Source organism: Thalassophryne amazonica, chromosome 21 (assembly GCF_902500255.1).
Source record: "Thalassophryne amazonica chromosome 21, fThaAma1.1, whole genome shotgun sequence".
In the NCBI taxonomy this organism is placed as follows: domain Eukaryota; kingdom Metazoa; phylum Chordata; class Actinopteri; order Batrachoidiformes; family Batrachoididae; genus Thalassophryne; species Thalassophryne amazonica.
Window position 1 is genome coordinate 4004878 of NC_047123.1, and position 13972 is coordinate 4018849.

Sequence of the window (13972 nt, forward strand, 5' to 3'; positions counted from 1 at the left end):
ACATACAATGGATATTTAGAACAGCTACTGTGGTGAACTGATAAGAGAAGCAACTATGGTTACTGTTATACATTAACATGACATATGACCTTTGCACTGTCACATGACCTTTTACCTTAGGTGACCCCAAAAGGTCATAATTATGAAACAGTTTGGCCAAGGAATATATATATATAAAAACAACCAAGAAGCCTAGTTGGATGATCTAAGGTGTATATTGATCAGTAAAATATCTGTGATTGATTGGTATGAATGACATCATAATGAAGTCACATGATGAAGTCAAAAACACGACGACCCTCACAGCAGCTTCCTTGGTGCAGACGACAGAAAATCACAGAAATGTTTACTTGTCATTTTAATTTAACACCACATTTATGACACACAATGAATATTTGCACAGAAACAAACATTTTACTCATCATCAGGTTTGCAGACGATAACGTTGATCTGATGCTTTTATTTTCTACAGCGTTTAAATTTTTTTATTACAGTGAATTGAACCTTGAGACTTAATACTTTTTGAATATCGTTTGATTTTGAGCTTAAACCACTCGATCCTTTTTTGATGACTAATTAAAAAAAAGCTCCACAGCGCTGACAAACACGCGGTCGTCCTGATTGCACATGCAGATTTTAGTCAAAGTGACGATGTGTAAAAAAACAGAAACTTAATTTGAGTGTGATGTCACGTTTTTGTCTGGTGCCGGGTTTCAATCTGCAGCCAATTTAAAGCTTCGGTAAAACGTTTCCGTGGGAACGACGGAGGCTGAATTGGTTGAAGATCAAGTGCTTTGAGCTGAATCCTTTTATCAAACCATCAAATTACTTCACATAAAAACAAAATCACGTCAACGTTTTAAAATGTGGTCAGACTCTCGTTTGTCTTCACGCCAACCAAAGTGCACCGAAGCGTGTTCCGGAGGGGTTCAAAGGTCATCACGGCCAGCTGAATGTCCTCCCAGTGATCTGGTAAAACTTCAGGTTGAAGGGGTGAAAGAATCGCTGCAGCTTGGTGACCACGGCGGCGTCCACATCGGGATGGATGCGCCCCTTGCTGCCCGCCAGGCACTTGTTGAAGACGATGTTGAAGCGCAGACAGTAAAACCCTCGCGTGGCGTTGAAGTACAGATTATACTGACTGATCCGAGACGGCAGGTTGAGGAAGCGCTCGACCAGCTGCAGCTCCGACAGCGGGTCCGTGATGAGGCGGTCGCCGTCGACGATGTGAAACTGCTCCATGGGGAAGTACTTGAGCCAGCGCTCCAGGTGTTTGGTGTAGATGCTGGTCCGAACCGCTTTGTACTTGGTGTTGACCTCGCAGGTGCTGGTGTCGATGGCCAGCTTCTCAAACTTGTGGTAGGTCTTGTTTTTGCGCTCCTTGCCCTCCAGAACCTGCGTATAGTCTGACACGGCTCTTGTGGTGGGCTCCCGGACGATGATCAGCAGCTTGATGGACGAGTTCATCTTGAAGATGCGTTCGGGGACCTCCTCTGTGATGAAGTAAGCGGGGCTCTTTTCAATGGTGATCTGGTGTGGGAAGGAGAAGGGCATCTTGCTCCTGTACCAGTCAATGCCCCGGGCGTAGTTTTGGTCATTGTCAAAGAAGTGGATCTCCTGCGAGGCCTTGACCACCACGGGGTGCAGGTTGAGCATCTCCAGCAGGGCACGGGTGCCGCCCTTGCGCACCCCGATGATGATGGCTCGTGGCAGCTGTTGGACCAGGTTGTGCAGGCGGATTTGCTCTTTGGTGGCATTGCCTTTGCGTAGTTCGTGGAGCAGGCCACGCTTAAAGTGCAGGGAGCGGAGCGGGATCGGCTCAGGCCCGGGGGGGGGCAGTCTGCTCTCAATGGGGCAAATGGGCTGCAGCCTGAATAAGACAAAACACACACACACACACACGAAAGGAACATTGTTAAGTTTACTCCTCTAACTTCGGTCACTCAGAAGTTTCAGAAGAAGTTGGTTTCAGCATTTTATCCGGATATTCCACTGTTAAAGGAGATTTTTTTTAATGAAAGACGTGCGGACGGATTGCAGCGTCAGCTCGCAGCCACCGCGACGCTCCGCCACAGGAAAAACACCTCCGTTGGAAGCCTTAAGGACAAGTTGTAACATGTCCAGCTGTTAAACAATTTCTCATATACTCACTCCACTGAAAGCCATCAAAATCCGCCTGGATTTTACAAATGGTTATCAACACGGAGGTATTTTTCCTGTGCCGCTGCACCGACCCGTCCGCACGTCTTTCATTAAAAAAATCTCCTTTAACAGTGGAATATCAGGATAAAATGCTGAAACCGACGTCTTCTGAAACTTCTCTGTTCTCTCACGACGTCCTGGATCAATAGAGCCTGAAATGTGGAGGTTTTCAGCTTGAAACAGGCTGACGACGGCGCCTGAGAGCCCAGCGCGACGTCTCGCACCGTGGGAAGTCCTTAAAGCGACAGTATCACCTCAAAATCTCTCATCAGCCGTTAAAATTTTCACAGAAAACCAGCTTAATTTTTCGAACCATGTCCACTTCGATGTGTCCCACAGGTTTAGAAAAAATTTTGATCAAACAAAGCGCCAGTCTCTCAGCAACTTCTCAGACAAAGTAATTCCGAGGAGGGGCTGGACGACTCCTCCCACAAGGAGTGCTCACAGGCGAATGACGTCACCGACAGGCGTGGAAAAACTCACGCATGCGCACGAGGGTTCAAGCATGTCTGACGTAATATGAATGAAATCCATATAGTTTTTGAAAAAAATAAAAAGGACCTATACTTTATGGACAGACCTCGTATTAGATGTCACTGTTGAAAACTTTACGTGGGTCAGTTGTGTTTAGTCCTTTGAAGGATTTTACACCTTATAGCCAAACTTCTCTATTTACTCTGACACCATCTGCTTCCTGGTGATCTTTCCTGGTGATGTTGCCACCTAGAGGGTGTTCCTGATCTGGTTAATTACATCATTTTCCAGTTACTTTGAGTCCCTTAAATGGTAAAAGAAGGCAGCAGATCTTAAGTTAGACCTTTAAATTCAGCCAGTTTTCCCACTTATACCTGAAAAATGCCAATTATGTTACTTTGAATCTTTTAAAAGTAATTAAACTAACCTCTGGAGTGTTCTGGAGTCATTCCTGCTGTGTAAAGAGGCACTGACACTGACGCACTCAAACTCTGACAGAGTGAAGAAGAACTGAAATAAACCTATGTTCTACTTATTTTAAAATCAAACTTTAGTGGACATCGTGCTACTTTGGTGACGTCAGGTGTTACATCATCACACGCCAGAGGGGAAGTGATGTCATGATAACGGAAACCCTGTGACGCCAGGCGCTAATACACTTCCCAGGGATGGCGGGCGCAGAAGGTAACGCGGCGTGCACTTCTCAGAACGTGACAGTGACGAGTTACCTCTCCAAGGTCCCGACCCTGGCCACGAGATAAAGGACACTTCCGATCGCGAGGCTGCCCAGAACGAAGAGCTTCTGTCTCAGCAGCACCTGCTGTTTGAAGAGCATGGCCCTCCATCAATCTTCAGGACTGTGTCTTCGGCCTGCACACAGCACAGAAACCAGCGTTTATCAGTCAGGGCCTACAGCTGGTCAGTGGAAACACTCAGCCGCCAGCGATCTGCAGAACTTATTCATTCCTATGCAAACAAGGAGCAGCGCGCTCTGATGATGAGCGGTGCGCCTGGACAATATGAACTGTGGAAACAAATCATTTAAAAAGTCACAGATGGGAGGGCTCACCATGCATGAGAGGAACGGAAGACAGAGATTCAGCGAGATGGGTTTAGAGCAGAAATCAACAGGTTTGACATATTTCAAAAGTCCGAGGATGAGCACCAACACCAGCAGGCCTCAGAGGCTTTAGGTTCTACTAAAGCTACTGTAGATGTGCTTCCATCACCCTCCAAACTATGCAAATCAAAATCAGGAATTAAAAATACACTTAATAGGAAAACACACATTACAGAAAAAAAACTCATATCACAAAAAACAGTGCAATGGGAACACGTTTTGCTGTTACAGGTCACACGATGTCCGCAAAGTGTCGCATTCACATGTTCATTTTCTGCTTCTTATCTGGGTCATGGTGGCAGCATCACGACATTCTAAAACAAACGGTACCTGTGAACATATGCAGTCTGTGGTGTGGATGAAGTTAGAGATGGACAGCTTTTTAAATGTTTCTAGATATGACAACAAAATATTTAGCAGAACTTTCCCTTCCCGTTGCCATGGTGATTGGAGTGACTGTTCTTGCAAGAGACTCTCTGGAGTGACAGTTATTGCAAGATAATAAAATCCAGCAGTGGCATTCAATCACTCAATGTAAATGCTGTCATTTTGCACGTTTTTTGCAAAGTATTCATCCAGGCACTGGCCCCCTCACAGCCCCCTCATGGGCCCCTCACAGCCCCCTCACGGCCCCCTCACAGCCCCCTCACAGCCACCTCACGGCCCCCTCACAGCCCCCTCATGGGCCCCTCACAGCCCACTCACGGCCCCCTCACGGGCCCCTCACAGCCCTCTCACGGCCCCCTCACAGCCCTCTCACGGCCCCCTCACGGCTCCCTCACGGCCTCCCTCACAGCCCCCTCATGGGCCCCTCACAGCCCCCTCACAGCCCCCTCACGGGCCCCTCACAGCCCTCTCACGGCCCCCTCACGGCCTCCCTCACAGCCCCCTCATGGGCCCCTCACAGCCCCCTCACAGCCCACTCACGGCCCCCTCACGGGCCCCTCACAGCCCTCTCACGGCCCCCTCACAGCCCTCTCACGGCCCCCTCACGGCTCCCTCACGGCCTCCCTCACAGCCCCCTCATGGGCCCCTCACAGCCCACTCACGGCCCCCTCACGGGCCCCTCACAGCCCTCTCACGGCCCCCTCACGGCTCCCTCACGGCCTCCCTCACAGCCCCCTCATGGGCCCCTCACAGCCCCCTCACAGCCCACTCACGGCCCCCTCACGGGCCCCTCACAGCCCTCTCACGGCCCCCTCACAGCCCTCTCATGGCCCCCTCACAGCCCCCTCACGGCTCCCTCACGGCCTCCCTCACAGCCCTCTCACAGCCCCCTCACGGCCCCCTCACAGCCCCCTCACAGCCACCTCACGGCCCCCTCACAGCCCCCTCATGGGCCCCTCACAGCCCCCTCACAGCCCACTCACGGCCCCCTCACGGGCCCCTCACAGCTCTCTCACGGCCCCCTCACAGCCCTCTCATGGCCCCCTCACGGCTCCCTCACGGCCTCCCTCACAGCCCCCTCATGGGCCCCTCACAGCCCCCTCACAACCCACTCACGGCCCCCTCACGGGCCCCTCACAGCCCTCTCACGGCCCCCTCACAGCCCTCTCATGGCCCCCTCACAGCCCCCTCACGGCTCCCTCACGGCCTCCCTCATGGGCCCCTCACAGCCCCCTCACGGCTCCCTCACGGCCTCCCTCACAGCCCCCTCACGGGCCCCTCACAGCCCTCTCACGGCCCCCTCACAGCCCTCTCACGGCCCCCTCACAGCCCCCTCACGGCTCCCTCACAGCCCTCTCACGGCCCCCTCACAGCCCCCTCACGGCCCCCTCACAGCCCCCTCACGGGCCCCTCACAGCCCTCTCACAGCCCCCTCACAGCCCCCTCACAGCCCCCTCACGGGCCCCTCACAGCCCTCTCACGGCCCCCTCACAGCCCCCTCACAGCCACCTCACGGCCCCCTCACAGCCCCCTCATGGGCCCCTCACAGCCCCCTCACGGCCCCCATGAAGCGGCCAATGCTACCAATATGATATTAGTATGCTTAGCCAATGTGGCTAAATGAGGCATTATCTCTTTAGCCACCATTAGCTTCCTTGAGCTAATGATCACAACCACATTAGTAGTCAAATTCACACTCTAAAGGTTTTTATTTGTATGAACTGTCTGATGATGAAAAAAGTAGTTCTTAGCCACTGTGGCTAAAAGCAGACAAATTATTTCAGCAACACGGCAGTTCTCTTCACATTTGGCTACTGGGCTAACAGAAGGGCTAATGCAATCTGTAACTTCACCACTAGATGCCACTAAATTCTACACAGTGTAGCTTTAAGGCGCTATACAAAATGGTAAATGGACTGCATTTATAACGCGCTTTTCCATCTGCATCAGATGCTCAAAGCGCTTTACAATTATGCCTCACATTCACCCCGATGCTCTTAGTGATTTTCCAGTTAGGCGAGGATTTGAACCCATGATCTTCTGGACTCAAGCCCAACACCTTAACCACTAGACCATCACCTCCCCTACAAAATAATTAAATCTTCTCAAAAATATTTTGCTTTGCAAAGTCCTAAGGACATACTTTGTAATTCACATCCATACAGATGCTGTAGTTCCAGTCTGATGTGGCTTCTTAAACAACAGCTGAAACACTTCACGCTCAGTGAGTGTTTGACCCACTGTGACTGGAAAACATTTGTGTCATATTGCCTTATGGTGCCTTCTGCAGGCCAACCAGCAGAGCAATTACAGTTCCATCAGTCTGACAAAGTGGTAGAATAAAGCCGGAGAGCCAGGGGCCGGCCCCGAGTTGGTGGAGCCCCATTTAGAAAAGAAATGTTTTTCATTAGTGCGACTCCCAAACAAGTGGGAGCTATAAATTCACTTCTGCCTGATGGAAATAAAATCATTGCAGTGTTTGTTCGAGGCAGTACACAGAATTTTTTGTTGTTGTTTTTTTTAGCTGTGTAAGCTAAAACAAATGAGGCCTTTAAAATTAATTTATCAATGATTAAAAAAAAGAAAAAAAAAAAAACAATGTGCTCTATTACTGCAGGGATCACAGAAAGATTATGAGCTTCACAGTATCTCGGAAATCCAGGCAACGTAAAACTCAAATCTCAACAAGAAGTTGTGCACTTCATGGCCTAAGCAGTGAGATCTTCTGGTGCCTACCAGGTGTCTTGGAGTCAGTTGTAACTTATGTCAAAGTCTTATATGCCCACCTCAAGAATCTAGTCTGCGTGAGCCAAAATATGGCTTTGCACTCATTGTGGGCTCCTGTGCCTGACCACCATAAACTGATGTTTAATGTGGGTGTTTTCTGTGTTAAAGAAAATTAGAGAGAGAAAATAAATGCATACCCCAAACAGCTCACAGGTAATGAGTTTGAATCAGATTTGTGCGTGTCTCCATTAATCGTGCAACACTGGGAAAGTTAGAAATAATCAAAAGTGTGTACCTGTAGATGTAACGCTGGATGTCATCTCCTGCCCATACTTTGTTGGTGATATTTGGGGGATAATATTTGGCAGAGAGATCAGATTTGTTTGGGATGGAATGCTTTAATAATCATTCATGAAACAAAATAATGTTATTCCTAAAGTTCTATCCATGGTGATGAACCTTTAAACAACGTAGAACTTTGCACCATTTATATCAATCAGAGCAGCCGTTTTTTGGGAATACACAGGTGGTGCAACTCAAACACCTTATGGATGGATAACATGTCAGATTTCTGGCATTTTGTACGATACACATTATTAAATTTTCTAAGCATCAACTGGCTGTTGCAAAACAAACACGGTCTCAGAAGATCCAGGCAGGTGTCCAACCTCCTGAAGAAATGAGGAGAATCTTAACGATGTGGTGAGGATGATGTGAGATGTTAAACATTGTACCTGCAGTTCTTCATGGGAATTATTGAACATCTGGACTCTGACACTGTGTTCATTTATTTTCTGCTCCAGGTTGTTGTAGGTCTCAGATTTCCTGCAGGTTGCATCAGATTTTCCACCAGGAGTTCCACATGTTTTTCTGTCTTCGTGTTCCTGTCTAATAAGTTTATTTGGAGCAGAGAACCGTCCCCGCAGCACAATGCTGCCACCACCCAGCCAAAGTCTCCGCACGCACCTCGTTCAGTGTGGCATCTAAGCAGCTCTGAATCATAAAGGTCAGTATCTTCAGGGCTCCTCAAGCCTCGCAGCAAGAAGGTCTTGAGTTTGATTCCACCCATGGCCAATTCCTGCCTGTGTGGACAACCCAGTCCTCTCGATCTGGAGTTGGACCCTGGCTGTGGGCCTGTGACTGTCCACTGGTCAGATTGTGTGTCTAACTATAAATTAGGATGGATTAAAAGCAGAGGACAAATGATGCATTTAATATTTTTTACTGAATTTCTGTGATGTTGCAGAGATTTGAGTTCACAACAAGATGAAAGGCAATTTTTTGATTTGATGTCATAAAGAAATAAAGACATCCAAGAGAGCATATCTTCAGTATGTCGTAAAAAGGAGAAAAATCTTGAGGTAAAGCAAGGATTCAGTCAAACAGACTCTCCAGGTGGATAAAGGTAACGCCCATTTGGGAGTGGCCAAACAGGTTTGGCTCAGCTGTCAGGTGATTAGTCTCACAGGGACATCCACATTTCTAAAGTACAAATTACAATCTGTGCCGAACATCAAAAACATAATTCCAACACAAAATCATTACTCGTTCATTCATTCATTTTCTACCAGCTCCGGGTTCATTACAAAATCATGATAATAAACAATATTGAAAAATATACATTGAAAAAAGGACACAATTTTGACACAAGAACAAAAACAGTGAAATCAATAAAATAAACAAATACATTTAAATCCCAATGCAAATTCAGTATTCATTAATTTATTTTCTGCCACTTATCCTGGTCCTGGTCACAGTGACAAAATCATTATAGTAAATAATGTTAAAAAGAAAAAAAAGTATATTTTTTGACAAACATGAAAAAGGACACAATTTTGACACAAGAACAAAAACAGTGAAATCAATAAAATAAACAAATAAATTTAAATCCCAATGCAAATTCAGTATTCATTCATTTATTTTCTGCCACTTATCCTGGTCCTGGTCACAGTGACAAAATCATTATAGTAAATAATGTTAAAAGGAAAAAAGTATATTTTTTTTACAAACATGAAAAAGGATACAATTTTTACACAAGTACAAAAACAGCAAAAAAGAAAAAAAAAAGAAAAAGGAAAAATTGAATCTCACCAAAATAAATGCACAAACAATCTCAGACCACAACAGAAAAATGGAGAAATCTACACTAAATGCAACTAATTAAAATGATTTATTTAATTTATTTCATGATCATGCGGTGATTTTACAGAAACCTTGTATTTATTAATTTATTAATGAATGCATGGCAGCCCACCTGGAGTTTGACAAAAAGGCACCTGACCTCTCAGACCAGGAGAAACAAAATTCTCTGGTCTGATGAGACAAAGATTGAACTCTTTGGCATCATGTTTGGAGAAAACCAGGCACCATCCCTACAGTGAAGGATGGGGGTGGCAGCATCATGCTGTGGGGATGAATCACGTCTCTTTATTTTGACCACTTAAAACTAAAAATATATACATGAGAAAATGACAGCAAAGGAACACCATAGAAAAAAAATAGTAAAAATAACAACTTAAACATTACAAAGTCTGTTGGAAACAAATTACATGTTACAAGAATGAACAGAAACTTATGTTTTTAAAAATATATTTAAATGCCAGTCAAACTATGAAATAATGTTTTTAAACCTTGTGCAGTATCACTTCAATTCACTCAACTGCTTACTCCAATTAAGGGTCACAGGGCTGGAGCCTATCCCAACAGTCATAGGGCGTGATGTGGGTTCACCCTGGACAGGACGCCAGTCTGTCGCAGGGCCACGTATAGACAACAAACACATTCACACCTACGGTAAATTTAAATTTAAATTTAAGTCCATCCACATAAAAATGAGGATAATGTGGAACTTCTTTAAAAAACGTCTTAAAAGATACAGAGCACCCAGGAAGTATTCGTAGTGTTTCACATTTTACACATTTTGTTATGTTACAGCCTTATCCCAAAATGAAATTCATTGTTTTTCCTCAAAATTCCACACACAATACCCCATAATGACAATGTGAAAAAGGTTTTTGTTTGTTTTTTTTATTAGATTTTTGCTAATTTATTAAAAATAATAAACTAAGAAATCACATGTTCATAAGTATTCACAGTCTTTGCCATGAAGCTCAAAATTGAGCTCAGGTGCCTCCTGTTTCCACTGATCATCCTTGAGATGTTTCTACAGCTTCAGTGGAGTCCACCTGAGGTATATTCAGTTGATTGAACATGATTTGGAAAGACACACACCTGTCTATATATAAGGTCCCACAGTTGACAGTCAGAGCACAAAACAAGCATGAAATCAAAGAAACTGTCTGTAGACCTTCGAGGTCCCATTAAGCACAGTGGCCTCCATTATCCATAAATGGAAGAAGTTCAGATCCTCCAGGATTCTTCCTAGAGCTGGCTGCCTGTCTAAACTGAGCAATCGGAGGAGAAGGGCCTTAGTCAGGGAGGTGACCAAGAACCCGATGGTCACTCTGTCAGAGCTCCAGCATTCCTCTGTGGAGAGAGGAGAACCTTCCAGAAGGACAACCATCTCTGCAGCAATCCAAGAATCAGGGCTGTATGGTAGAATGACCAGATGGAAGCCACTCCTTAGTAAAAGGCACATGGCAGCCCACCTGGAGTTTGACAAAAGACACCTGAAGGACTCTCAGACCAGGAGAAACAAAATTCTCTGGTCTGATGAGACAAAGATTGAACTCTTTGGTGTCATGTTTGGAGGAAACCAGGCACCATCCCTACAGTGAAGCATGGTGGTGGCAGCATCATGCTGTGGGGATGTTTTTCAGCAGCAGGAACTGGGAGACTAGTCAGGATTGAGGGAAAGATGAATGCAGCAATGTACAGAGACATCCTGGATGAAAACCTGCTCCAGAGCGCTCTTGACCTCAGACTGGGGCGACGGTTCATTTTTCAGCAGGACAATGACCCTAAGCACACAGCCAAGAAATCAAAGGAGTGGCTTCAGGACAACTCTGTGAATGTCCTTGAGTGGTCCAGCCAGAGCCCAGACCTGAATCCGACTGAACATCTCTGGAGAGATCTGAAAATGTCTGTGCACCGACGCTCCCCATCCAACCTGTTGGAGCTTGAGAGGTGCTGCAAAGAGGAATGGACCAAACTGCCCAAAGATAGGTGCACCAAGGTTGTGGCATCATATTCAAGAAGACTTGAGGCTGGAATTGCTGCCAAAAGAGTATCAACAAAGTATTGAACAAAGGCTGTGAATACTTATGGATGTGCGATTTCTTTTTTTTTTTTTTTGATAAATTTGCAAAAACTTAAAAACAAACCAAAAAAAGAAAAAAAAAACTTTTTTCTTGTTGTTATTATGGGGTGTCATGAGTAGAATTTTGAGGAAAACAATGAATTTCCTCCATTTTGGAATAAGGTTGTAACATAACAAAATGTGGATAAAGTGAAGCTTTGAATACTTTTTAGAGACCCTCTATAATAAGAGTCAGGCTCCAAACAGGCTGCACTGATCTGCAGCTCGTTTTTATTTATGCACAGAACTTTGGTGCATCGATAAATGAAGGAGCCTGTTGTCGACTTCAAGCAGACTACAGATGTTATTTCTCTGACAGAACTCCAAATGCTGTCTGGCAACACAGTTCAAATTATAGGAGGAAAAAATGTTGGTAATGAGCAGTGAGCTCTTTCCTCGTGTAAATAAACTGTCCAAAAGTTTTACGGAGACGGACGACAGCAGCAGCACAAAAGTCTGCGGGCGCGTCGCGTTGACCAAGGGTGTTGCGGAAGCATGAAAGCGAGATGGTGGCACATGAATAATTCACCACCATGTGCTTTATTATCATTATTGATCTTTGCTTATACACAGAGAATAATTGTGCTGCTCGGATCAGAGCTCCTCCCCCTCTGACCTCAGTGCGAATCATCTAAAGTAGGTGTCCATTTTGTGATATTACATCTGCATTATTTATCAGCTCACTCTGCAGATCCCTCAAACGCCGACGCTGATCTGAGGTCTGCTGTCGCTGTATTTTACAGCAAGGATGCTGGCAGTTATCACATTTGTTGGACTGAGTCTGGCAGAGTCGAGGGTCCAAGATGTCGGGATTGCATGTTTGCTTATGGATGCACGTGTCATTTTGATGACTTCTTTGGTGCACATGGAGATGTTTACAGCTGAGTGTGAAGTGAAACCCGAGGACATGGTTCTCTGCAGGAAAACATGGCTCACTTCCTTTACACAGGAAGCAGTTTGACAGCAGAGTGTTGAACCCCACGTGTCTGACTGTCTGATTTACTTTTATCCCATATTATGAGTTTTAAATTTGGTGGATATTCCCAAGTGTTTGTCCGTTGGGTTAGTAAACATTTTGCAGGTGATTTACTAAGAATAACTTCCTACATGACAGCAGAAGTTAACATGACAGACAGCAGTATGTAAATAAGCATTAAATGAATTTCAATCAGCTACTTGCAGGTTCGCACAAAATAAGACAAACACACACACATTTCAACGTAAAATGTCATTTACTGAATATTTACCAAATCAAACATGGTTTGTCTGCTAGTTCACAGGAGATGCAAGGTGTGTGGCACAAGCCTGGATTCAGCACTGCTGCTGTGAAAAGCACCCCTACCGGGACGGTCGTGGGGGTTAAAGTACTGGTTTATGAAAACAATCTTCAAATGTGCATACCTGCAACGGAGGAGTTTTTTCATGGCACATAACTAATAATCTCTATATTCACATTTCACAGGAAAGAATGAGCTACAGAACGAGGATCATTTTTGTGTTATCTGTAGCTGATGCTGTCCATGGTGCTGATGTGTGCTGCTGTGCCTCACTGCAATAAACTGATGTTTAATCTGAGTGTTTTCTGTATTAAAGAAGATCAGATTGTGAAAATAATGAAATGCACACCACAAACAGCTCAGGGGAACAAGTTTAAATGAGATTTACGCATGTCTATATTCATCGCGCAGCGCTGTGTACGTAAGTTAGCAACAAAGTTTCAAATGTGCAAATGTATGCTGTCTCAGCCCTGAAACTGCTTTTAGATTTGATGGGTCATGTTGTACGTACAAACCTCAGCTCTGTTCAACACCCACAGTTTTACGCACCCCAAACTGTAATACACACTATTTTGTACATCTGAAAGACATTAACTGTCTAAAGGTTTGGACAAGAAAAGGAAGTCACACAGTATTTTAAATGAAAGTTTTCCACTGGTTGATCATCAACCAGTGATGGAAACTCAGTTGCTCAACTCCTGTTTATGAAGTGTGCAGGTGAGTCCAATCTCACTGATCTGACTCCGCCCACCAGGCTTCTGATTGGCAAGACTAAAGCATTTAGATCAAACCTATTTTTATTCATTAGCTGGAGCCGGAGCACCCGGAGGAAACCCATGCAAACATGGGAGAACATGCAAACTCCACACAGAAAGGACACAGGTGGGAATCAAACCCAAGGTTCAAGACCCAGCCAAACCAGAAAATCACTAAGGGCAGAACCCTGACATCGGTGTGTCTGTGTCTGTGTAAATGGGTGAATGTGAGGCATAATTGTAAAGCACTCTGAGCTTTTGATGCAGATGGAAAAGTGCTAAATAAATGCAGTCCGTTAGTTTGTGTAAGAGATGAATGTGTCTCCTCATCCTCATCTTCAACTGCTTATCCACACTTACTGGGGGAGTCCTGAGGAGCAGCAACAGGAAGCAGACGTTCAGACTGTCCACAGACTGTCCAACGCTCATCAGCTCTCTTCGTCTGACCTTTGCCCTTCATCATGAATAAGACCCACATGAAGACGTGAGGCGGGTCTTTGATGTGTAACTGACACTGAGGCAGACAGGATGTTAGCCGGAGTCTGACAGCGGCGTCAACATGGCGGATGAACAGGAGCCGCAGTGGTTCCACGTGAGGGGCAGCTGACATATGCACGGACCTAATTATGCAGGCAGTGGGTCAGCCGGCCTCTGATGGGCTCTGACAGGTCCTCTGCGCTGCTCTGCATAAAGAAAGTGTTTAAATTTTCATTGGCCTCCCGCTGCAGAAGTCGCTCAGCAGCCGTGATGGTTCCTCCATTAGACGGTCAGC

At 45.5% G+C, this 13972-nt stretch overlaps 1 protein-coding gene across 1 annotated transcript in view; it reads right to left on the reverse strand.

The window, feature by feature from the left end:
• Window positions 1-702: 702 nt before the first annotated feature.
• The window catches only part of LOC117503381 (heparan sulfate glucosamine 3-O-sulfotransferase 5), a 68054-nt gene continuing 54784 nt past the window's right edge, over window positions 703-13972 (reverse strand). Inside the window, exons 2-3 of the mRNA XM_034162594.1 lie at window positions 3405-3546; window positions 703-1870 (exon numbers count right to left, since the gene is read on the reverse strand). Of these exons, the coding sequence (XP_034018485.1) occupies window positions 940-1870; window positions 3405-3511 (1038 nt within the window). The 5' untranslated portion in view covers window positions 3512-3546 and the 3' untranslated portion in view covers window positions 703-939. The remainder of the gene's footprint in view (window positions 1871-3404; window positions 3547-13972) is intronic.